The sequence below is a fragment of the Colletotrichum acutatum genome (assembly GCF_030867785.1).
Source record: "Colletotrichum acutatum strain CBS 112980 chromosome Unknown BDZ83scaffold_207, whole genome shotgun sequence".
NCBI lineage: Eukaryota > Fungi > Ascomycota > Sordariomycetes > Glomerellales > Glomerellaceae > Colletotrichum > Colletotrichum acutatum.
The window spans coordinates 669-21,860 of NW_026849201.1; the positions used below are offsets into that span (position 1 = coordinate 669).

The 21,192-nt window shown below is 50.8% G+C and overlaps 8 protein-coding genes across 8 annotated transcripts; 4 read left to right on the top strand and 4 right to left on the bottom strand.

Annotated features, from left to right (window-relative positions):
• Nucleotides 1–230: 230 nt before the first annotated feature.
• Nucleotides 231–1,900, top strand: BDZ83DRAFT_684832 (cytochrome P450). The gene is made up of 2 exons (XM_060511245.1): nucleotides 231–366; nucleotides 419–1,900. Exons 1-2 carry the CDS (start codon nucleotides 309–311, stop codon nucleotides 1,888–1,890), a joined length of 1,530 nt encoding a protein of 509 aa, XP_060358077.1. The 5' UTR covers nucleotides 231–308; the 3' UTR covers nucleotides 1,891–1,900.
• A 681-nt stretch (nucleotides 1,901–2,581) lies between these two features.
• On the top strand, nucleotides 2,582–4,009 carry BDZ83DRAFT_593139 (uncharacterized protein; the record flags this gene model as incomplete). Its single annotated transcript, XM_060506597.1, has 5 exons — nucleotides 2,582–2,809; nucleotides 2,884–3,086; nucleotides 3,137–3,315; nucleotides 3,365–3,811; nucleotides 3,864–4,009. 5 exons carry the CDS (start codon nucleotides 2,582–2,584, stop codon nucleotides 4,007–4,009), a joined length of 1,203 nt encoding a protein of 400 aa, XP_060358078.1.
• A 491-nt stretch (nucleotides 4,010–4,500) lies between these two features.
• On the top strand, nucleotides 4,501–5,698 carry BDZ83DRAFT_642782 (short-chain dehydrogenase). The gene is made up of 2 exons (XM_060509638.1): nucleotides 4,501–5,297; nucleotides 5,350–5,698. Exons 1-2 carry the CDS (start codon nucleotides 4,723–4,725, stop codon nucleotides 5,546–5,548), a joined length of 774 nt encoding a protein of 257 aa, XP_060358079.1. The 5' UTR covers nucleotides 4,501–4,722; the 3' UTR covers nucleotides 5,549–5,698.
• A 666-nt stretch (nucleotides 5,699–6,364) lies between these two features.
• On the bottom strand, nucleotides 6,365–8,025 carry BDZ83DRAFT_758177 (ammonium transporter; the record flags this gene model as incomplete). The annotated part of the gene is made up of 4 exons (XM_060514993.1): nucleotides 6,365–6,719; nucleotides 6,779–7,456; nucleotides 7,523–7,842; nucleotides 7,927–8,025. 4 exons carry the CDS (start codon nucleotides 8,023–8,025, stop codon nucleotides 6,365–6,367), a joined length of 1,452 nt encoding a protein of 483 aa, XP_060358080.1.
• A 3,028-nt stretch (nucleotides 8,026–11,053) lies between these two features.
• BDZ83DRAFT_175600 (uncharacterized protein) lies at nucleotides 11,054–12,037 on the bottom strand. Its single transcript, XM_060501490.1, has 3 exons — nucleotides 11,812–12,037; nucleotides 11,406–11,742; nucleotides 11,054–11,305 (listed from the first exon to the last, which is right to left on the bottom strand). Exons 1-3 carry the CDS (start codon nucleotides 11,935–11,937, stop codon nucleotides 11,130–11,132), a joined length of 639 nt encoding a protein of 212 aa, XP_060358081.1. The 5' UTR covers nucleotides 11,938–12,037; the 3' UTR covers nucleotides 11,054–11,129.
• A 3,638-nt stretch (nucleotides 12,038–15,675) lies between these two features.
• Nucleotides 15,676–16,778, top strand: BDZ83DRAFT_175626 (O-methyltransferase). The gene is made up of 3 exons (XM_060501491.1): nucleotides 15,676–15,856; nucleotides 15,915–16,595; nucleotides 16,649–16,778. Exons 1-3 carry the CDS (start codon nucleotides 15,827–15,829, stop codon nucleotides 16,676–16,678), a joined length of 741 nt encoding a protein of 246 aa, XP_060358082.1. The 5' UTR covers nucleotides 15,676–15,826; the 3' UTR covers nucleotides 16,679–16,778.
• A 99-nt stretch (nucleotides 16,779–16,877) lies between these two features.
• BDZ83DRAFT_712721 (uncharacterized protein) lies at nucleotides 16,878–19,467 on the bottom strand (the record flags this gene model as incomplete). Its single annotated transcript, XM_060511619.1, has 5 exons — nucleotides 18,256–19,467; nucleotides 17,996–18,194; nucleotides 17,827–17,924; nucleotides 17,079–17,770; nucleotides 16,878–17,027 (listed from the first exon to the last, which is right to left on the bottom strand). Exons 1-5 carry the CDS (start codon nucleotides 19,157–19,159, stop codon nucleotides 16,878–16,880), a joined length of 2,043 nt encoding a protein of 680 aa, XP_060358083.1. The 5' UTR covers nucleotides 19,160–19,467.
• Nucleotides 19,468–19,658: 191 nt separating this feature from the next.
• Nucleotides 19,659–20,879, bottom strand: BDZ83DRAFT_712725 (putative acetylornithine deacetylase/Succinyl-diaminopimelate desuccinylase and related deacylase; the record flags this gene model as incomplete). Its single annotated transcript, XM_060511620.1, has 1 exon — nucleotides 19,659–20,879. One exon carries the CDS (start codon nucleotides 20,877–20,879, stop codon nucleotides 19,659–19,661), a length of 1,221 nt encoding a protein of 406 aa, XP_060358084.1.
• Nucleotides 20,880–21,192: the final 313 nt, after the last annotated feature.

The window sequence follows — 21,192 nt, forward strand, 5'->3', positions numbered from 1 at the left end:
TTCAGGCTTTCAAGGCCGAATATCTCGGAAAACAGATCAGGTTTGGCATCCGACATTGTCCTGACGATGAGATCAACGGCCACAAAAATCAAGAAGAGTCTTTCCTCGGTATCATTCCTCCAAAATTTGGATATCACACACAGATCTCAGAGCTCAGTCTCTACCTCTTCAAAATTTTGCGGCTTGCAGCTATGAGCAAACCCAGTCACACCAAGGATGGTTTCCTCAGGTCATATACAGAATGGCTTGTTCTTGGGCTATTGTTCCTCGTCATCCTGCGAAGTATTGCCAAGTTCATTGTCAAAGAAATGAGGGTCAGGCGTCATGGAGGGCACGCGTCGAGATACAAATCATACACGCCGTTCGGTTAGTTTCCGAAACCTCAAGCTAATATTCGTGATAACTAACGCTAAGGTAGGCGTATTGTCCGGCTTGCATTTTCTGTGGTCCATCACCACTTGTGCCTTACAGGATCAAAACCTCAAATTCATGCATAACGCGTTTCTCCGATCAGGCCAGGGGAAGAAGAACCCATACACGTTTGAGGTCTCCTTGATAGGGTCGCGCGCAATTTTCACTGCAGATCCCGAGAATATTCGAGCCATGCTCGCAACTCAGTTCAACGACTTTGGAAAAGGCCAGCGCTTCAGAGCAGATTGGTTTGAACTCATGGGAAATAGCATCTTCAACGTTGACGGTGACGCTTGGCATGCCTCGCGCCAACGTCTCCGATCTCTCTTCACCCGCCAACGAATTGGTGACCTCGTCTGTTTTGAGCGTCATATCCAGGATATGCTTCCAGCATTAGCTGGTGGCCATTGTGTGGATATGAAGGACATCTTAAGCAGATTAGCGCTTGATGTATCGGCTGACTTTTCCCTCGGGAGACGGGTGGATTCTCTGACAAGCGAAGAAGATGACGCCGTCTTTGAGGCATTTGAGCGTATCCGCCACACCCAGTCCTTGATTGAGCGACTGGGCCCTCTAAACTTCCTTGTTCCGCGCCGCAAATTCCGCAAAGACCTAGAAACCTTGGATAAGTTTATGGGGCCCAGCATTGAGAAGGCAATATCAATGTCGGACGTGGAGCTAGCGGAGATTGACAAGACAGACCACGGATGGACACTTCTTCATGCATGCGCTGGTGTCTCTCGAGACGCTCGGTATCTGCGTGACGAAATGGTGTCGATACTGATCGCTGGCCGAGACACCACTGCAACCACAATGTCCTGGGCTTTCTATGAGCTCGCGAAGAGTCCCGAGGTGCTTGCCGAGCTTCGCCGCGAGATTGAGAACAAGCTGGGCGTTGGCGCCGGAGCTCGTCTACCAACCTATGACGACCTCAAGAGCATGATCTTCGTTACCCATGTGCTGAATGAGACTCTTCGGCTATATCCCAACGCACCTTTCAACATCAGAGCTGCTTCAAAAGACACCAGTCTACCACGTGGAGGTGGACCAGACGGGAATGATCCCGTAGGAGTTCCATCGGGTACCCAGATCATCTATTCCACGCATGTCCTTCAATTGCGAGATGATCTCAATTCATACAAGTATCCACTCCAAGACTTCTATCCTCGTCGATGGGAATCTTGGACACCTCGTCCATGGACGTATATTCCGTTCAATGGTGGGCCGAGGATATGCATCGGGCAGCAGCTGGCTCTCACTGAGATGGCGTACGTCTTGGTTCGTGTGTTTCAACAATACAGAAGTGTTGAAGCAAGACAAAAACCAATGTCTAAAGATTCGGAGTCCATGGCAATTGACTGGGAGAGAAGAGGCATGGAGCCCGACTCGGTAGAGAAATTTGTGAGGTCGAGGCCACGCATGGCCAGTGAGATCACACTTGCGCCTCGAGGTAGTGTAGACCTAGTCTTCCGTGAGTAGTGAATTGGCGAAGGTATTAGCAATCATGTTCCAGAAGATGTGAGTGCTCATCCTCCCCTTGGCCGCTTGTCGAACTGGCCAAGCAAGTTGTGACATAGCGCAGTGTTGTTCATGACATTCAGAGTTCTTTCCCTTGACTTAATGCCTGGAGACATTCACTCTAGGTACTGTGGATGGTTACAGAAGGCACTTTAGATGCTGGCACCTGCCATAATGGGTTGGAAAGTAGAGTACATAAATGACGCAACTACCTGCCTGTAATTGAAGCGAGATACCTAAGGGAAGCAGCTATGGAACGTACCCAGCGACGTGATGCCTTCCCATTGCAACGACATGGCGAGTCTGGCAAGACAGGAAGTAATCTCTATACCTCGCTTTCCATAGAAGTAAACGAAAGCCCTCGCTTCCGTCTCATTGTACTAAAGAACCTTAGTAGAGAACACCCACCAACGTCCGAAATCTTCTGCAACATCTTCATCACCAACACATCCCACCCGAAACTTCTGCAACCATCCTTCCTGAGCAGGAAGCAGTCACTCTGTTGGATTATTCTTCACACAATTCATTCCTTACATCCACCCGGCATTCACCAGCTCATTCTTCCAATCCAATCTCCGATCAGAATACAGCCTGCTTGTCTGTCCGTTGGAATCTTCCAGTCCTTCTACGCAGACGCAAAGTGACATCCAGCATGGAACCAACCCGCTACATTGCTGTCTTGGCAGCATTGGCATCCTTCGTAGCAACCTCACCTGCACCAAGTCACCCAAAGGGTTCGCGGCTCTTGTTCACCCATACTGATTCTACCCTCCGTGTTGTCAAAACATCCCCAGCTGATCCTGGATCATGGGTCACCGATGCGGACAAAGATGGGTTGATCGAGAATGGTGTCCGTTTCATCGATATCACTGACATCAAGGTAAGCTTTCTTGAACCCTTGGCATGGCTTGGTTCTGTTCATCCAGAAAATTGATTTGACTGACATCTCCCAAGGACGAAGAAGTTCTCGAAATGATATCCACCCCTGATCACGACTTCAGTCAGTACCTCAACACTCTCGACCTGAATACTGAATTAGCCCAGCAAGGGTTAGATTGGATGCAGGACGAACACGGTGGTCCATCTATGGCCCCTTCTGAGCAACCGACACCGTTCAATACTGAACGTGCAATGCGTCACCTCAAGACAATGACTGAGTAGAAAAGACTGACCCCAATCTTGCTTCGTGTCCTGACTAGGATCACAGGTTTTGGAGCAGAGATCACCGGGTGGAAAACGGCACAAAAGCTGCCGAATGGATACTCGAAAGTATTGAGAGGATCGTTGCCTTGGTCAACCCGCGTATCGAATCCGCCGCGTTCGCACATAACGCCACCAAGCAGCCCTCAGTTATTGCCAAGCTGCCCGGAGCTACCTCTGACATTGGTGAGCCTGTCCTCGATCTTCCAGATGGCTCTGCTGACTCTCTAACCAGTTGTCTTCGGTGCCCACTTTGACTCTATTTCAAGAAAGCCTGGTGGTTATGCTCCAGGAGCCGACGATAATGCTTCTGGAACGGTCGTGCTGCTTGAACTTCTCCGGACACTAGCAGAAAAGACGAGTCACAAGGATACCGAGCCTTGGCAGCCCCTTCGCAACACAGTTGAGTTCCACTTCTATGCCGCAGAAGAGGTCGGTTTGCTTGGCTCTTCAGAAATCTTCTACGATTACAAGGTCAAAAACAAGACGGTCGTTGCCATGCTGAACCACGACATGCTGGGATTCTCTTCCACTGACAAGGTATCTCTGGGTGGCGACAAAATTGACCCACGCCTCACACATGTCCTCCGAACCATTGCGAAGCAGCGCGGCATCGCAACACTGAGCTTTTCTTGCGGTTACGCCTGTTCCGATCATGCAAGCGCTCACAACAACAAGTACCGTGAGTGCGACGTTTTCTTCTTACTTGGCTTAAGTTGACGATGGTATCATAGCTGCGGCCTTCATAACTGCCGATCGTGACCCAACGGGCAACGACAGAATTCACACCGATAAAGATGTCAGTTCCACCAAATTTCTCTATGGCCACGCCGAAAGTCGGGTGCTAATCTTGATTGCAGACATTAGAGACGATCGATAAAGAAACACTCGAACGCCATTTCCAATTCAGCCTCGCAGCTCTTGAGGTTCTCTCGAACGCAAATGTTACCAAGTTGGGCAGACCAAGCGACGATCTAATGTAACCATCAGGATCTTGCTACGCTGAGGACCATACAAAAGGCATGAACAATGGTTGACAAGCCATGCCCCACACCCATCAACCAAGAATAGAATTACTAGCATCTCTCAATGGAACCCATATCTGTTCATGACTTTCCCCATGTGCCATGGTCATTGGTGAACCTGCGCACAAGTACTCCCACAGACGTTTATTGCAGCTACTGGGGCGGGTCGTCTCTCTTTCTTCGATGCTCCACTGTGTAACATTACCCACAGACCACTGTTCCCCTCCCTGAGGTTATTGAAAATCCCCAGATGGCTGATGCAAAGAAGGACTCCCGGGGGTCGGGGGAGTCGGTCTACTCCGAACGTCCGGCATTGAGTGTCCGGACGGCTCCACTTTGGCGGGCGGCGCTGTTAGATAGCTCGGTAGTAACCATGATAGGTGGGCCGATCCGACACTCAAAGCATGTTACTCAGCATGCCATGCCCCAAGGCGGAGATGCATGCACGAATATGGATAAGACAACGAAAGCCCGCTGAGGGGTTGACATTCCCTGCCTTGTCGACGACGATAGGCAATTCACGAAGTCGACGACAATCGCCATCACGGCAAAGCTTGACATCACAAACATGAGCAACCTCAAGGGCAAGGTCATTGCCATCACGGGCGCAGCATCGGGCATCGGCCTGGCGACGGCGAAACACCTGGCCGACCTCGGTGCGCGAGTATCGATATCGGACGTCGACGAGCCCCTCCTCGCCACGGCTTCGGCAGATCTCACCAAGCTTTACGGGGCAGACAACGTCTACTCGCGAGTCGTGGACGTGAGGGACCGCAAAGCGGTGGAGGCGTGGATCACGGAAACGGTAGAGAATCTCGGACCGCTGGACGGGGCGGCCAACGTCGCCGGTGTGCTTGGACGGCAGGGCAACTTGGCGACGGTGACGCAGATTGAGGACGACGAGTGGGATTTTGTGATGGGCGTGAATGCGAGGGGGATATTGAACGCCATGAGGGCCGAGATTCCTGCATTGGCGGAGGAGGGAAAGAGGAAGAGTATTGTGAATGTGTCGAGCGTGGCGGGGCACTATGGGTTGGAGTATCATGGGGCGTATACGGCGAGTAAACATGCTGTTGTTGGCTTGACCAAGAGCGCGGCGAGGGAGTTTGGCAGAAAGGGTTTGAGGATCAATGCTATCTGCCCGTAAGTCACCATTGTCTGCATTATAGAAAGATTTGGCTGATGAGAAAGGCAGTGGCGCAATTGATACGCCCATTCTACGAACGGCGCTGGCGGCCAAAACCACAGAGACCGGGGCGGACGTATTTGAGCCGCTTTTGGGGAGAGTCGGGCAGCCTGAGGAGGTGGCGACGACAATTGCTTTTTTGCTAGGAGATGAGTCCTCGTATGTCACTGGGCAGGCTTGGTTAGTCGATGGTGGTTCAATTCCTTGAAGGGGTATGTACGACTCGAACCAAGGGAGAAGTTGTCGTATGTGTGATGTCAGACAAGGAGGAATAGGATGCAGGGCCGAAGATGAGATCGGATGTATCGTAGTCATGGTCACTCAGCATTGAGTATCTAAAGTCTTGCAGAACGTGAAATACTACTTGTCTATTGGAAAACTATCTTGGGGTGCTGACTGTGCTGCTGTCTCGGAGTATTTGGAATTCTCAATAGCAATTGGTGCATCGTCGCAGCGAAGGATGCAAAGGATTGAACCGTTGCTACCTACCTCTTTTTCCCGAGAGTGGAGGAGCAGCGGCCGTGCTACCTACCCTACCTTACCATACCTCAGTTGGTAGGTAGCAGAACAAATTCTAGATGCTACGCCGGGAGCTGTGCGTACATGCAGTGAGAATTTTCTGGAACGATGCAACGGATAGGTGTGATCGTGGGTGAGATTACAACTAGGCGCCGAAGCAGGCGAGGCAGAATATTCAGAACAATGCTACGCCATCAGCACCTAGATGCAGGTACCTTGGGCATACAATACATGAACTCGGCTATCTGTAGTAGCTGACATAATAACACTTCAGGAAGAGGGCGGCTGTTTATGAACATTATGAGATGATCTCGTGAATTATTCCACGGAAAGACTAATAGTAAATCTAGCAAGCGAGTGCCAAGTTGGTATCAAAGCAGATGTAAACAAGAGTATTATAGACGATAATTGCCTTCCCCTTTCTCCAATCGTCGATGCACTCTTCGACGGTTAAACGAAATCTTGAAGAGATGGATATTTTTTCAGAGTTCTATTGTCCAAAGACTTAGACAGTCTTCTCAGGCAATGAGCTGTGGGCGGAGCTGCCGGGGGCACCGTCATGGCTGCTGCTGGGCACAATGTCTGAAACATGGCGGGTGACCTCGACGTAATCGTAGGCGAACTCTCCGAGCTGGCAGTCGTCGAGACCAAGGTCCTCGTCGTCGACGCTGACACGCAGGCTGAGGCCGGGAACGAGGTTCATCAGGAAGAGGATGAGGCAGGTCAGAGTGAAGGACCAGGCGAAACCGGCGACGGAGCCGGCCAGCTGGTAGCCGAGCTGGACGTAGTGGTGCTCGATCCAACCGCCGGCAATCGCGCTTTCGCCGGTGTAGGCGCCGTCGAGGGCAGCAATGTAGGAACTTGAACATGTTAGAAGAATCTTCTGCGGGTAGTTTTGTAGCATGGTGGCAAGACTTACGCAGCGAAGATACCGGTCAGGATGTTACCGCAGATACCACCAATTCCGTGGACGGCGAAGACATCAAGACCATCGTCAATGCCAAGGACGAACTTAAGCTTAGTGCCAAAGTTGCAGGCAATGCCACCGACAATGCCGAAGATGACGGCAGCCCAGGGGGTAACGAAACCAGCACCGGGGGTGATGGCAACCAGGCCGGCGATGGCGCCGGAGCAGAAGGCAATGGTGGACCACTTCTTCTCCAAACGGTAGTCAAGGAGCATCCAGGTGACGCCACCGACACCGGCAGCAAGGTTGGTGTTGAAGCAGGCCATTACAGCACGGATGTTGGAGGCGAGAGCGGAGCCGCCGTTGAAACCGAACCAACCGACCCAGAGGAACACAGTTCCGAGAACGACGTGGGTGACGTTGTGAGGGCGGTACGGGAGACCGTGAACGCTGTTGTAACCGGTGCGCTTGCCCAGCATCAATGAATAGGCAAGGGCGGCAGCACCAGAGGAAATGTGGACGGGCGTCCCACCGGCAAAGTCGTAGGAGCCGAGAATGAACAGCCAGCCGTTGCCGTTCCAGGTCCAGTAGGCGATGGGGTCGTAGACAATGGTGGCCCAGATAAAGGCAAAGACCATGGCAGGGAGGATGCGACCGCGGTCAGCAATAGCGCCGAGAGCGAGAGCGGGACTATGGAGAGTAGTCAGATGCTGCCATCGAGGTCATAGACTTCGCGCCAGATTAGAGTAGACTCACGTAATGGCGGCGAACATGCCCTGGTACAGACAAAAGAGAATATCAGGAATCTTGGTGGAGCCGACAGAGGGTTGAGCGACGACCTCCTTGAGACCAAAGTTTGACATGTCGCCGAGGAAGACGGAGCCGGTGTGAGAGAAGGTCAAAGTGTAACCCCAGAAGAACCATTGGAACCCAACCACGCCCACGCAAATCATCGAGATCAATATCAAGGACAGTGCGGACTTTCGGCGGGCAAGACCGGAGTAGAAGAAACCGACACCAGGAATCATGAGCAGCACGAGCGCCGAGCAGACCATGATCCAGGCCAGGTCGCCAGACTATGCAATCATGTTAGACAATAACAGTAACAACATGTATGAGGTAGTCGTCGTTGGGCCACGACGGGTATCATATGAGCTCACCTCATAGAAGACGTTGAGGTCGGCAACACCGGCAGAGTAGCCGGCGTCCGCCTCGCCCTCGGTGCCATTGTAGGGGATGGCGTAGAGACCGGCAGACATGTTGACGGTTGCGCGCCGGCGCGTGAGCGGTCAATGGGTAGTGATTTCGGTGCACGATATCCGGACGGGTCCTCGGGAATCTTCAACGTTTGCCAGCCTCGAGATCGGCGAACAGACGTCGAAGGAGGAGGGATGGGTGAAGAAGGCTACAGGGAAGGGAGGGAACGAAGAAAAGGGAGAAATAAGCACACCGTTCACGTCTACGCCGGGGATGGACAGGCTAAATAATCCAAAAGCAACATTAGGAAAAGCAAAACCGGGGCATTGCCTTCGGCCCCTCGTCGTGAGCCGGCCGATATTTGAGCCTACGAGTACGTATGGCCAAGTCCACTACGGAGCACAGTTGCTGCAGTATCTTTGTATGGATCCCGAAGGCGGCAGGGATGAGCAGCCCAGACCGATGGCGCGGGTAAGATGAAGGATGGGATGTCAGTAAGTTGGGACGGGGAGGTCGCTCATTGAACAGTCTCCTATGCCGGGCAACACCAATAGTGCAGGGCCAAGGGGTGGGGAGGAAAGCATAAAAAAGGGCGTGAGAGGGTGTCTAGCTCAGCAAAAGAGGGCTGTATCTTGGAGCGACTTCCGAATCCTCGTCTGTCTCCGGGAAAACAAGTCGGGCATGTTCCTCTACAGGCGTAGCTGCATGGTGGTGGTACGAGAACGCCCTCATCGCGAGAGCTTCATACAAATACGGTCGGTGAAATTCGTACATGTACTTGAGCCACATGCTTCGAGGACCCTTGTTGACCTTTTCCTCCACCCCATGTCGTCTAGCATCGAGTGGGCCGTCGGAATCTGTGGGTACTGATAAGGAATTGGAGACTGGCCAGGGTTTGTCGAATAGTTGAAGGAGGATGACAAGGATGTCTAGGGTCGGGGGCTTCGGCTCAAGGCTAATTGAAGCCATTTGAGGGAGCCATGTCTCTTGGCAGAACCTCGCCGCTAGCGTACCGTAGGCGTTTCTTCGCCCGTTGGGCTACCTAGTACGTAGCTTTCGGACGCTAGATAGTCGTACTGCGTACTCTTTGGAGTCTGTCTCGGCCCACGGCGTGTACTGTATTTGGCATGAGACTTTGAGACTCCGGATTCTGGACGTGGAGAATGTCAAAAATCGAGCAGATGAAATAGAGTGCCATGCCAAGAGATGGCTTGAGCTTTGCTCATCCCGCCCAGTGCCCACGTCTGGAGAAAATCGACTTCTTCATATGCTGTGTTCGCCAGTGCAACATTGTGCCCATTGCCCGGTTCCTAATGTTGATGGTTCGTAGTCGCACGGGGCAAATGAAAGGGATCCTTTTCGGCCGGTTGAGCCGCAGGGCAATCCCTCCGCTTGCTGCTCTTGCTGACATTGGATGCAACATTTCGGACCAAGAACAAAGTTTTTTCAATTTTTCTTGCAGACTGCAGTGCAGCATCAATGGTCGTCTGGCATGCAACCAGGTCCAGACACGTCGGCACAGACGTCTCTGGACCCGAGACGGGCCAAGACTGCAAGAAACAGGCGATCAAGGGAATTCGAGATGAGGATCCAAACGAAAGACGCATGCTGTGCCTCAGCAACGCAACGGCAGAAACGCATCAGCGAGGCGCGGCAATCGAGCAAACGCATCCGTACTTGGTAGGCAAGCTGTGTTATCTGACAATCTGTAGCTACTTCATTTCCCGCGTCGTGTTTCGCCCGTAGTTTCCGTCCTTGCCTGGCCGCTGCCGTGTGGGGGCGATTTCGGTCCATGGCTGCGAAACGGGATAGATGCCCCTTTTCAAAGATCCTTGGCAATCAGGCCGGCGGTATCCGTACTGATACGCTTCATGGCCGTTCGGTTCGATCAATATTGCAGTCTGGCTAGAGAAAATGAGCAGAAGCGCGGGGTGCATCGAGGTTTCGCTCAGGCGACGCTACAAAGGGAGATTTTGGTGGTTGATGGGAGCTCAGACCCGGTTTCACGAATTCTGTGATTGTGATTCCCTGGATGGGCCATGGGTGCTTTACGCAACAGGCAGCACCAGCCACATGTCTTGTTCCCTGTCGTTCCTTGGGTTTGTGGGAAAGTGGCTCAGACATCGATGCCATTGTAAGTTGTACACGAACTCGTCGCGATCACTCGCTGTGATGGTTGCTGCGGTGCGCCGATCGACAGAAATTAAGGTAATCCGCCATTGCGATTTGACAGGACTAGCTCGACGCCATCTTCATGGCTGCTGCCACGGATACGACACGTCAAGGGAGTCAAATAAGAAACGGTCACGGGTGATTGGTGGGCGGTGTCGCTTTCCCGCGGTGAACGTTGTTTGTCCCGATTGCATGGTGTCGGAGAAGAAGAAAGGTGCAGAAGGAGGCAACCGTCGGAAGTGCTCAGACTCGGAAGTCAAAGCGACACATTGACAAGACGAACTAGAGGCTAGAGGGGGTCTTCATGGTTGACAAAGCCCGATATCGCACGCGGGGTGCGGCATCGTATCGTCAGCTGCGTGTTGGAAGTCAAGCTACGTTCGATTGTGTACCCGTCCGAAGTAAATTCACGGATATAATCTTCCAGTTGAAGAACGTGTCGGTGACGCTAGTAGAAAGTGAATCCCCCACATGGCGAGCGATGAGTCGGGTGGTGGTGCTAGTCCGGTGGTCTGGCACAGTATCAGAGAATATGCAGGGTGTCAACGGTGTGAAGGCCTCGCATCGACTCGTGTGAGCGGTAGGTCGAGTCGCTAATCTCGAAAGATGGTTGCTGAGTTGCTGGGCTTCGAAGAAGCCCAGATTGATTTGGTTGCGGCGCTGTCAGTCCACCAGAATGTGCAAAAGCGCGTGAAGCTAAAACAGCATGTGTCCGTTGGGAAAGGCTCACGGGCTTTCCTTGATCCTTCACGTTGCCGTTCCGTGAATATGCTGCGCCGTTGGGGAAAGGTCGGGAATCCTTCAGGTCCACCAAGAGATAAGACGACACCGAAACCGGGCTAACTTAGCTGATAAGTTGATGGAAGAAAAAGGCGTGGAGAAAATGCGCCGTAGGTGATTGCTACATCTAAAGGCCGAGGGCGGAGCGCCTGATAGAGGTAGCGCGTCTGACAAGCGTTGATGAGAACCAATATGCGCTGGTGAAGATGTTGAATCAGGTGCTGCATGAATCGCTGTTGGTGCGCAAGTCCAGTTGATGGTGAGGTGGGGAATCGAGATTGCTGGCTTGCCGATGGGTGGTTGATATGGCGGAGACTGCTGTTATCTCATTCAGACAGAATGAAATATGAACATGGCGGATATCTCTTATCGCGGAGGCAGAGCCAGTACCTTGAGGTAGTTAGCCCTTTGCCGTGGCGTTTTGATCGTGGGCGGGAGAGGGGTGAGAAGTGCGAGGCGGTTGTAAAAGGATCATGGGATTCGATGATACCTTGCTCCGTACATTGACGAGCCGACGAGCCATCTGCCCCGGATTCTCTTGGGATGGGCGACATGTCGTCATTATCACCCCGACGGAGCAGAGAATCATCGAGCCAAGACATCGATGGAGCGTCCCACTCGCGCGAGCATCGAGAGAGTGCGTTGGGTGCGTTGATGTGTTGCCCATGTGGTTGTGGCAGCATTCGTTTGATGGCCGGGGTATGGCTGGAGGGGAGCTTGGGAAGATTGAGCCTGAACTTGTGAAGTGGGAGATGGGAGTGAAGGTGGGCGATAGGCGGAGCTTGGAAGCCCGGGTGCTGACCACTTTCCTTCTTTCCCTCCGGAGTCTGTCCCGAGGATGTAATTCAGTGAATACGTACTTGACTTGCGTTGCTGTGTTCCATGGGTACCGGTACCTGTATCCGTACCTTACCAGGCTGTCGCAATTGCACATCGTTGGAACGCCTCCATTTGGACAGGCACGAAATGAGCGTGAAATGGGACGCCAATAACCAAAGGAAAGGAACGCTAGAAAGGAGCATGCGTTGCTGCCCCGTTTGCTCTTGCCTTGTGGGAACGAACTTTGCATCCACGGAAAGAACCAAAACCCACTGGCCACGCAGACGAAGCCATTTGGAGAAGCTGCAAGCCAAGTTGGCTCTTCCTGTGTTTGAATGGCGGGGCCCCTGATTGGCCATCCCTTCTTATCTTTCGGTACGGTGGGCCTGAGATTGCTAGCGTCATCTTGGCAATGATAAGGCGAGGCAGGCACCAGTGGGACGGTCCTAACCCTTGTCTGTCCCTGCAGGGGTACCCCCATCCCTCTTTCCCTTTCTGTTTTCCATGGAATGACTGAAACGGGCCATCTGATTGACGACGACGACGACGACTCTCCTCACCTTCAATCTCTCAACACTTGGCATCTCACACACATCACAGCTTCTCAAATCAAGTGCCAGTGTTCGTCGTCATTGCCTCATTCTTCTCATCTCTACCTAGTTTCAGTGTTTCGCTTCTGCGTTATACAACTGGCTCATCGCTCGTTACGAGTAACCTTGATGGCCTCTCCCATTTGCCTTGCCTGTAGACATCCCACACATAGATACCTAACCAAGCTTGGTCCGCTGACTTGCAGCCTTATCAGCAACCAGCGCCATTCCTGATTCCTGCATCACTCATGATACCCCTAACCACTCATATCCGAAGTCCCCATTCGTCTCTCAAATCATGCCGCCCTACACTAGTTACCCCCACTGCGTTCGCCGAGGAATGCCGGCTAACACGGTATTAAGCGTGAAGAGTGAAATGTCCTTTATTTGTCCGAAGTACTGGTAGAGAAACGACTCACGTAGGGACCAGTCACACGCGCGGCCTCTCAGTCTCAGTGTCAAAGTCGATTCCCCTGTTCATAAGCCAACTGGTGAGCTCGCAATCTTTCATTCATCAGACCCATTGAGCCGCAAGCTTCTGGTTGATCCGTCTCACATGCTCTCCATCGTGCATTACCTACATACAAGTGAGGAACAGAACGGACGATCGACCAAAAACGTTGAATGCCATCTAGACATGTCTCAAATTTCCCCTGAACTCGATCAAGATTTCTTATTTTGCAAAGGTTGTCATTCATCACCCAACGGCCGCACGGCAACTTTAGAGTTAGTAGATCAACTTTGTTTCTACTCCTACCGTCCCGTCCGCCTGGATCTGTCCCGCTGACTTGCGTCTTTGCGGGCGCTCTCTCCCGCAATTTGACCTTGAATGGCGCCCAAGCGCCCCCGATTATCCGTAGATAGTCTGTTCGTCAGATGGACGGGCGCTCACCCTTCACGTGGCTGCGGGCGCAGCGCCTTTCACTCATACTTATATAAATGCCGGTTTCCAACTTTTCTCCTGCAAACCAAGGTCTTCCAACTTTCAGTGAATCAAGTCGAAACCTACTGAAGAAAATGTCCTTGAGCCATACGCGAGCGATCCATCATACGGCCAGTACGAAACCACAATAGGAACTCGAGATACACAAACGAGCTGATGTTCAAACCCGACCTTGCAACACACACACACACACGCACACACACCATAAGCATGCGGCCTTTGGCATGTCCTCACCTGGCGACAGAAACAATATCGCGGACCTTCCTATGTTCGCCAACATCATAGGCCACAAGTGAAGTGTCTACCCATTTATGATTGCTTCGCAAGATCGCCACAACTGAACAACGGAGACCACATACCGGCATTACGTTCATTGAAACCAATAGACTGCGAGCAATCTAGGTGCCTAGAACTGAAGCAATTAACGCAGGACTACTAAACTTTTCAAACTGGACCCTGGATTCTTAGTAAATCGAGCTGCTGCATGTTTGAGGACAAGTTCACAAGACTCCTGTCAGGACAACGCAATATGAGGACCCTCGCTCTTGGGACTAGATCGAATATGGCTTCTAGCCACCAGTGGCATGAAGGAACTTCGATGCAGTCACTTTTAGGGTTGATTCTGATGATCTTTCGTGACTACCGGCACAACTATATGTGTCAGGTTGGCAATCCATTGTCTTCTCTCGAAATTCTATTTCTCATGGCCGAAAATTCTCATCACTTGCTCCCCCCTCCCTAAACACGATGATTGATTAAACTGTGGTACATGTAAACTCAGTATCGATTTCAAATTGAGAGAATCTGAATAGTTTATGTAAGTTTAGAAAAGCGGCAGAGACGAGAGCTGTGACTTACAGGAATAGGCATTAAAATCTTGAATTTCCAGTCCCTGGATTCCAAGGTCCCGAAAGCCATGATGCACTAGGTAATGAGATTCATACCCGTGCCAGACTAATCAACCAAAAGCGCACTCATGTTTTACTAACTTCCTCTGATGAATCCAGATTCTGCCATGTGATGTAGTCGAAAATGTGAAGCCACGGCCCGCAGCATCTTGCCCCAATCAGAAGAAGACAAGTTCTCCTGCACACACTTACAATTTCAAATCCCACATAGAGGCTGTCTTCATATATATATATATACGAATATATATTGGGCTGATTCATAGAAAGTTCAATATGGCAGCTTGTTCCCAAGTCTTGAATTCTTCATGAGTGGCAGATGATCTGTGCGATGCCTACGACTCAGGGCGAGGAGTTCGCTGGGCCGCAAGCCCTGCTCAAGGCATTATTGCTCTCATGCATGCTTTTCACAGATCATTGTTACTTACTCAGACGATGCAACTATATTCTCGGTGAGCTATATCAAGTTGTGAGGGATGATGGCGGCGCGAGGTTTGTTCCAAATAAGGATTAGGACTCAACTTCCTTTCATACATATTAACCATATCTTTATGCCTCACACCATTGTGCCGCTAAATATAGGCCGCTAGTCGCTCAGCTTGGCCGTGGCCGAGATGTACGGATGATTGTATGAAAGTCAATTAAACCTGCATGCTGCCCCCGGCGATGTGCGTCTTGATGATAGAAAACTTTGCGTCGTGGCATTCAAGGCCAGGGAAAATCTCATAGTCTTGCTAAAATTAACAAACTATCAACGGCGGGACGTTGTTCTGCCCTTTTATTCGCGTACCTTACTCATGATAAACTTACATGAGCACGCGTTAAGACGTCAGCGACTTGGTAGGAATTCTTCAGAACCCTGCCTACCATATTCTTTCGCGGATACGAAACCCCACCAGGCATGCTTCAGATTCAACCTAATCTTGACAATGGCGACTTAACTCTGTTATCAAAACCCCATCGTCCACCCGACGAGGTGTGGACCACTGCCTTCATTGAGTCCACTGCTTGTACGCGGTCTAGCTGCGCAAGAGAGGAAGTTGAGTTTTAACCTTACACAACGATCTAAAAACACCCTACGTACCACTTTGAATCTATTCATTAACAAAAGGTTAAATTTGGGGCTTTCACAAAGAATCCTGAAGGCTGTCTTCTCGAAGATCTTGGTACATGCGGCGGCGATCGCGCATGAATCACGGACGAGTTGCTAACGAGTCGCGAATGTCGCCAAGAAGTGTACACTGCGCGACTGATCTTGAACTCGTACGGTACAGATCAGAAGTCGGCAGCTCGGAGGCTCGGATAACGAGGCTTTCGTCAGGCGTATGCTCGTAGGGCGTATGAGCCCGCCGCGCCATGCAGGGCGCCACATGCAACGCGTAGCACGATGTTGTGTCGCTTCATCCAATGAAAGTTCAGATGACACACTGGAAATCTTGGTGACCTTACGTTTTGACGTTCGGAAATGCCCCGCTTTCAATCGAAGCAGAATACTAAGGTTGGTGGGGCTGTTCCGAATGGTGTCATTTTAGATGGAATAAAACGTTCTTCTACTGGCGTCTCATAAGGCAAAGTCAAGTAGTTCAATTGCAGCATAGTACTTGCTTCGTATTGTCTCAAAGTTAAAGCCAATTCTCAGAACATATCCGAAGATATGGCCTATACCCATTACAACTTCAAAGACGTAAGTTATATCTCATTCTACAGATGAGGATGCTAATCGCTTTCTGGCATAGTTCCAGTCATTCTGCAAAAACCGGGCTGTTGCTTTGCAGAAACATGTATCCGCTTTACCAGCGGACCAATTCAAAGAAAACCCGTGGGAACTTGTGCGAGCCATAGAGGACTTTGCCAACACAGAAAAGCTCCCCATGATTTTCCGGGAAACCAAAATGAACCTGGCCCGAGCCGCTCTCACAGACATGAGCCCAAAGCCAAAGGTGATGATCGAGTTTGGAAGCTTCGTTGGCAACTCGACGGTAGCATGGGGCGCTATGATGAAAGAGTTTTACCCAGACCACAACAGCGGTATACGCATTTACAGTTTTGAGCTCGATCCCGAACTAGCAGAGATTGCACGAGACGTTGTGAAACTAGCTGGTATGAGCGACATTGTCACCGTCGTTGACGGGCCAGGCGCAGAATCATTGAAGAATCTTGTGAACAACGGAGATCTCAAGACCGAAAGTGTTGATGCAGTCTTCTTCGATCACTGGGAAGACATCTATCTTACAGATTTGAAGCTCTGTGAGGAACTTGGAGTTCTCCACAAAGGATCAGTGGTATTGGCAGACAATACTGACATTCCTGGCGCGCCTAAGTACCTCGAGTATGTGAGGGGTAACATGGATGAACTAGCTGGAACTGTACGATATCAAAGCAAGACTCATATCGTACCGAATTCGAGCAACTCAAACGGGCCAGTAAGTGATATTAAGGAATCTTGATTACCGCCACCTGCTGACAGAATTCACAGCGAGCTCTGGAGGTTACTATCGTCGTTTGATTGCCAGTTCGAGGTTGTATCCAGTCATCTTCATGCTCCAAGAATGTCATTGATGTTTACCTAAATAAAAAGGATCATTCCAACATTCAGAGTATTCTTTGCCCCAGGCCTGTTGATCTGGATGAGGGGTCTCCGTGCAAAGTTTTGCATGAAATTTGTATTGAAATGTTTCAAATCAGTAGTTTACTTCTTCATAGGTTCACAATAAACTGTACGTGGCTCTCTGGATGGCGGCGATTATCTTTTCAAGCCACTCAACAGCACCTTCGACGTTACCATCTTCCAAGCATTCTACAACTCCGGGAAAGATGACCCCATCATAGCCATACCACAGTCCTGGTGCAAAGATCTGCCGAAATGTTAAAATAGGAATAATCGTGACTTCAGACTTGAAACTTACAGCATGCCGATACCACTCCCGGCCAGGCAACCCAGCCCCCTTTGGCAAAAGAAACTGTCGCTCAAGGTAGAGGTAGGCCTTGTTGACTTCATTGTCAACTTGCATGCTTCCTGTGGCAGCTTGGAATGGCGATATCGCGTCTAATCGAGACGCGGCGTCTTGAAATTGCGTGACGGCCTTGCTCAGATCATTAAAGCTAAGGACGTTGCCATACTTGGCCTTAAGCTTCTTCAAGTGATGAGCGAGGATCCTCGGGTACTCCGCTGCCTCGAACGCAATGTTGCCCAAACCTGCAAGTCGAACTGTCAATAACCCCCAGAGTTGAGTCATGGCAAGGTGCTTCTTGAAGCCGACATCACCAAAATTTTCGACCCAGTAGTAACTGTCATAGTTGGAGTGATAAGGATATACACCCTTTCCCTGCCGATTGAAGAGCAGATCAACGGACGGAATGCCGAGATGATCGAAGAAGACCGTGTAATCACTTCCCGTACCCATAAGATCTAGAGTTGGGGCCATCTGGTCTGGATTGCCTCGCTTCTGGTCGCTCAGCCAGTCATCATAGACTGTTCTGTCCTCGTTGATCGGCGATTGGATCCTGCGAGTAACATCACGAAGCACGCTTGCAAGAAGCGGGCTCCCAGTAGCGCCAAGGATCGTCCCACCATTGGTCGACTCGTCAACATTGAGGTCTGAGCAAAGATCAGCTCCCGTCTTTCCCACAATCTAGACAACTCATGAGACTTACAGGCAACACAGTTCTTGCTTAGATCATCCTGGTGTTGTTCGCCCCATTCGGTAGAGCCGACCAGGCCGTATTCTTCGTTGTCCCAGTTTGCAAGTATACTGCATGTTGAGGGCAGTCAGACATAGCCCTTATCGGTTGATTCTTGCAACAGTAACAATGCATGACTTACATTTTCCTGTATGGTTTCCAGCCTTTTGAGTAAAGCTCGCCGAGGGCCCTAGCGACTTCATTCATTGCTGCCGTTCCACTCACAGGGTCAATAGCTCCACAGCACCAAGAATCGTGGTGATTGCCAAGAACGATGCTCTCCTCAGTGGTCCCACGTATGGTTCCGATAACATTGTAGATTGGGGCGTATTTGTAAGTGCCTGTGACTATGATCAGAGATCATTTATGGTCTCTGAACAGCTTGAAATCGAAATTGCTCACCTTGGTTTGATAGAAAGACTTTGGCTTGGCTGGGACCAGTACAATAGTCGACCGCCGCAAGACATCCTTTCCAGTCGCTGTGCTCACCGGCCATCTGATCAGGTCCAAGTCCACGACCGTTCAACGCCTGAAGGAAAGGAAGAGCATCTGCATAAGATATTGGCAGTGATGGTATCTTTGGAGTTGCATGACTAGGGTCCTGTCGTTCAAGGTCGGTGTCTGGCAAACTGGGGTATCCGGGTGTCGTTGGGTCACCCACGGCTACGGAGAAGAAGTCGACGCTGCCTCGCTGAATTGTTTTGGGATGCCTTGCTGGACCATGAGGATAGGGCTCATAGCCATTCTCAACGGTGTATTCGCCGTCCTCTTGAGGGTCGTTATACAGAATGACAGCAGCTGCCCCGTATTGTTCGGCTGCTCTAACTTTGAGGCCTCTAAAGACCTTGGCATACTTGCATATGACGATCTTGCCTTGCACGGAGATTCCATGAGACTTGAGCAGCTCAAAGTCTTTCAACTCGCCAAAGTTCGCATACACCAATTCGGCGCAGATTTCGCCGTTTGCACTGAAGCCATGAAAGGCGGGTAAACCGTTTCGAGGAGACGACGTTGGATCCTCTGACACCTCATCCTCTGTCAGGGATGCCTTGAAGTCTATCTGTCCATCCGGTGCAAGTAGATGCAGAGCTTGAGACTTTGGAAAGTTTTGCAGGACCTCGTATTCTTCCAATGCGGCCGGGATTCCGTACGAAATCCATAGATCCCGGATGCGTTCTGCGTGGGCTAGGTCCCCGGCTAGGTGGGGTTCTGCGCTGTACAGTTTTGACCAATGGCGAAGTTTCATGGTGTCAGGCCACTCAAGCATGAGCTTCTCAGCTTCATGCTGTGATACCTTGATCTCCATGAGCTGGTATATTAGTAGTCTGGGAGTTGGTATGCTAGATTGAGGTTGTTGCTGCTGTAGTTGTTTTCTCAATGAACGCGGTTGCTGGATTGGATGTTAACTTTGACCAAAAGCGAAGCAGATTTGGCAGGGTTTTTGTGCCAATCCACTACTCGTGTCATTGTTCAGCCCCCAGCCGATTGCGGGGATACCGGGTTTTGGAGATCCTGACGGTGATAAGAACAACACTGGCCTCCTAGGTTAGGTGGAAGCCAAATCTTATGTGATGAGATGAGGTGATGGTTTATTATCCCCTGAAAAGGTGCCTGAGAAAGTAAAATCTACTCCTGCAACTCTGATCTGCTGCCACAATACTATTCAACTTCACGTTGCAAATAACGGCTTGATCTTCTACGGTCCATCCTGATCACTGGTCACCACCTGCAGCATAACGCAGAACGCGAGATGGATTGCATAAAATGCCGATCCAAGATAGTGCAGTAGTCATTTGATATAAATTTCAACCACAGATATCGACGATCAGACGCATGAACATTCTGATACAGTCAAGATAGTCCGGAATGTCTACTTTCTCATCTGGCCGGGTATTGTACTTCCCTCCAGGACCACAGACAATGCCTTCCATCCCCAAAACTTTGAACAGATGGCCAGCGTCGGATCCATAAAAACAAGTCGGCGCAAGAACCCCTGTTGGCTGCTCGGAGTTGCGAACCTGGTGGTAGGCCTTGTTCAGGCCTCTCACTATCGGCGAGTCTCTTGGCACCTCAAATGCCGGCATGGTAGGCTCAAATCGCTGCTTGACAGTAGCCGACATGCCAGCATAATTACCAATTACCGTGTCCACTAGTTCGCGAATATCAGCCATGACACCTTCTTGTGTCTGGCCAGGAGCGTAGCGCGCACTTCCAGCAAGCTTGCATACGTCCGCGACTTGGGCAGGTCTCCATTCAACCAAGTCTTTCCCAAGGGCACCATGAACCACGCCCACTGAGCATCTGTTGCACTTTTCATGCTCACTGCTCTTGACTCCGCGGAATTTCATACGTGCCATCTGGGGAATAAGCTCACATGCCGCCAGGATCGCATCGGATGCTTCCTCCTTGGCTGACATGTGTCGAGTGACTCCAACAATCTCAATCTCGAAGACTAGAGCTTCCGCGTGCATTGTGACTGCTTTTATATCCGACGGTTCGCAGTTGACAAAATAATCGGCATTGATCTTTCCTTGATCAATCAGAGCCTTTGTACCAACGCCTCCCTGAAGCTCACCAACCACATAGGTCAGGACAACATCACCTCTGGGCCGCCAGCCGGCCTTAAGCAGCGCTTCAACGGCGCAAAAGTACGCGGCACAGCCAGATTTCATGTTACTGACCCCAATGCCGTAGATAAACTCGTGATCAATCTTTCCCTCCCACGGATCGATCGTCCAACCTTCGGAGACAGGATTTGTGTCTAGATGTCCGTTGAAGAGTAGCGTTTTTGGGACTTTGTTGCTCGCTGCTGACACTGAATGGTGGCCCTTCCAGATCCCTACCGCATTTTGACGGCGGCCATGGTCGAATGGGAAAATATCCGACTCCAGTCCAATCTTTCCCATTTGCTCGGCCATAAAATTCGTTGCCTCTAGCTCACCGTCGGTTTGCGAGTAACTCTTGATTTGAATGAGCCTTGACAACAAATCAAGGCAGTGAGCCTGATCGATGTCTGGGACCTGCATGATTTGGCGATATATCTGTGGTTTCGAATTGTAGTTGCTTGAAGACGGATGATTGGTTTACTGATAGGCCCTGAACTTCGGCAAGCGTTGCATCTAACACAGAAAGTCAATGGCGATGGGCAGTGCAAAAGTTGGCGACCACGTGTCGTAGGTTGCCCAAAGTCGACTTAATGGACCTGTCCTTTACTGGGGATTGAAGGATTGGAGTGGGCGCCGAGAACCACTCGGAAGCAGATCGGTGTACTTGTCCGATCGATGTGTCAAGTTTGTATGAAGTGAAATATTCAGAGTCTTATCGGCCGCTTTGGCTTCC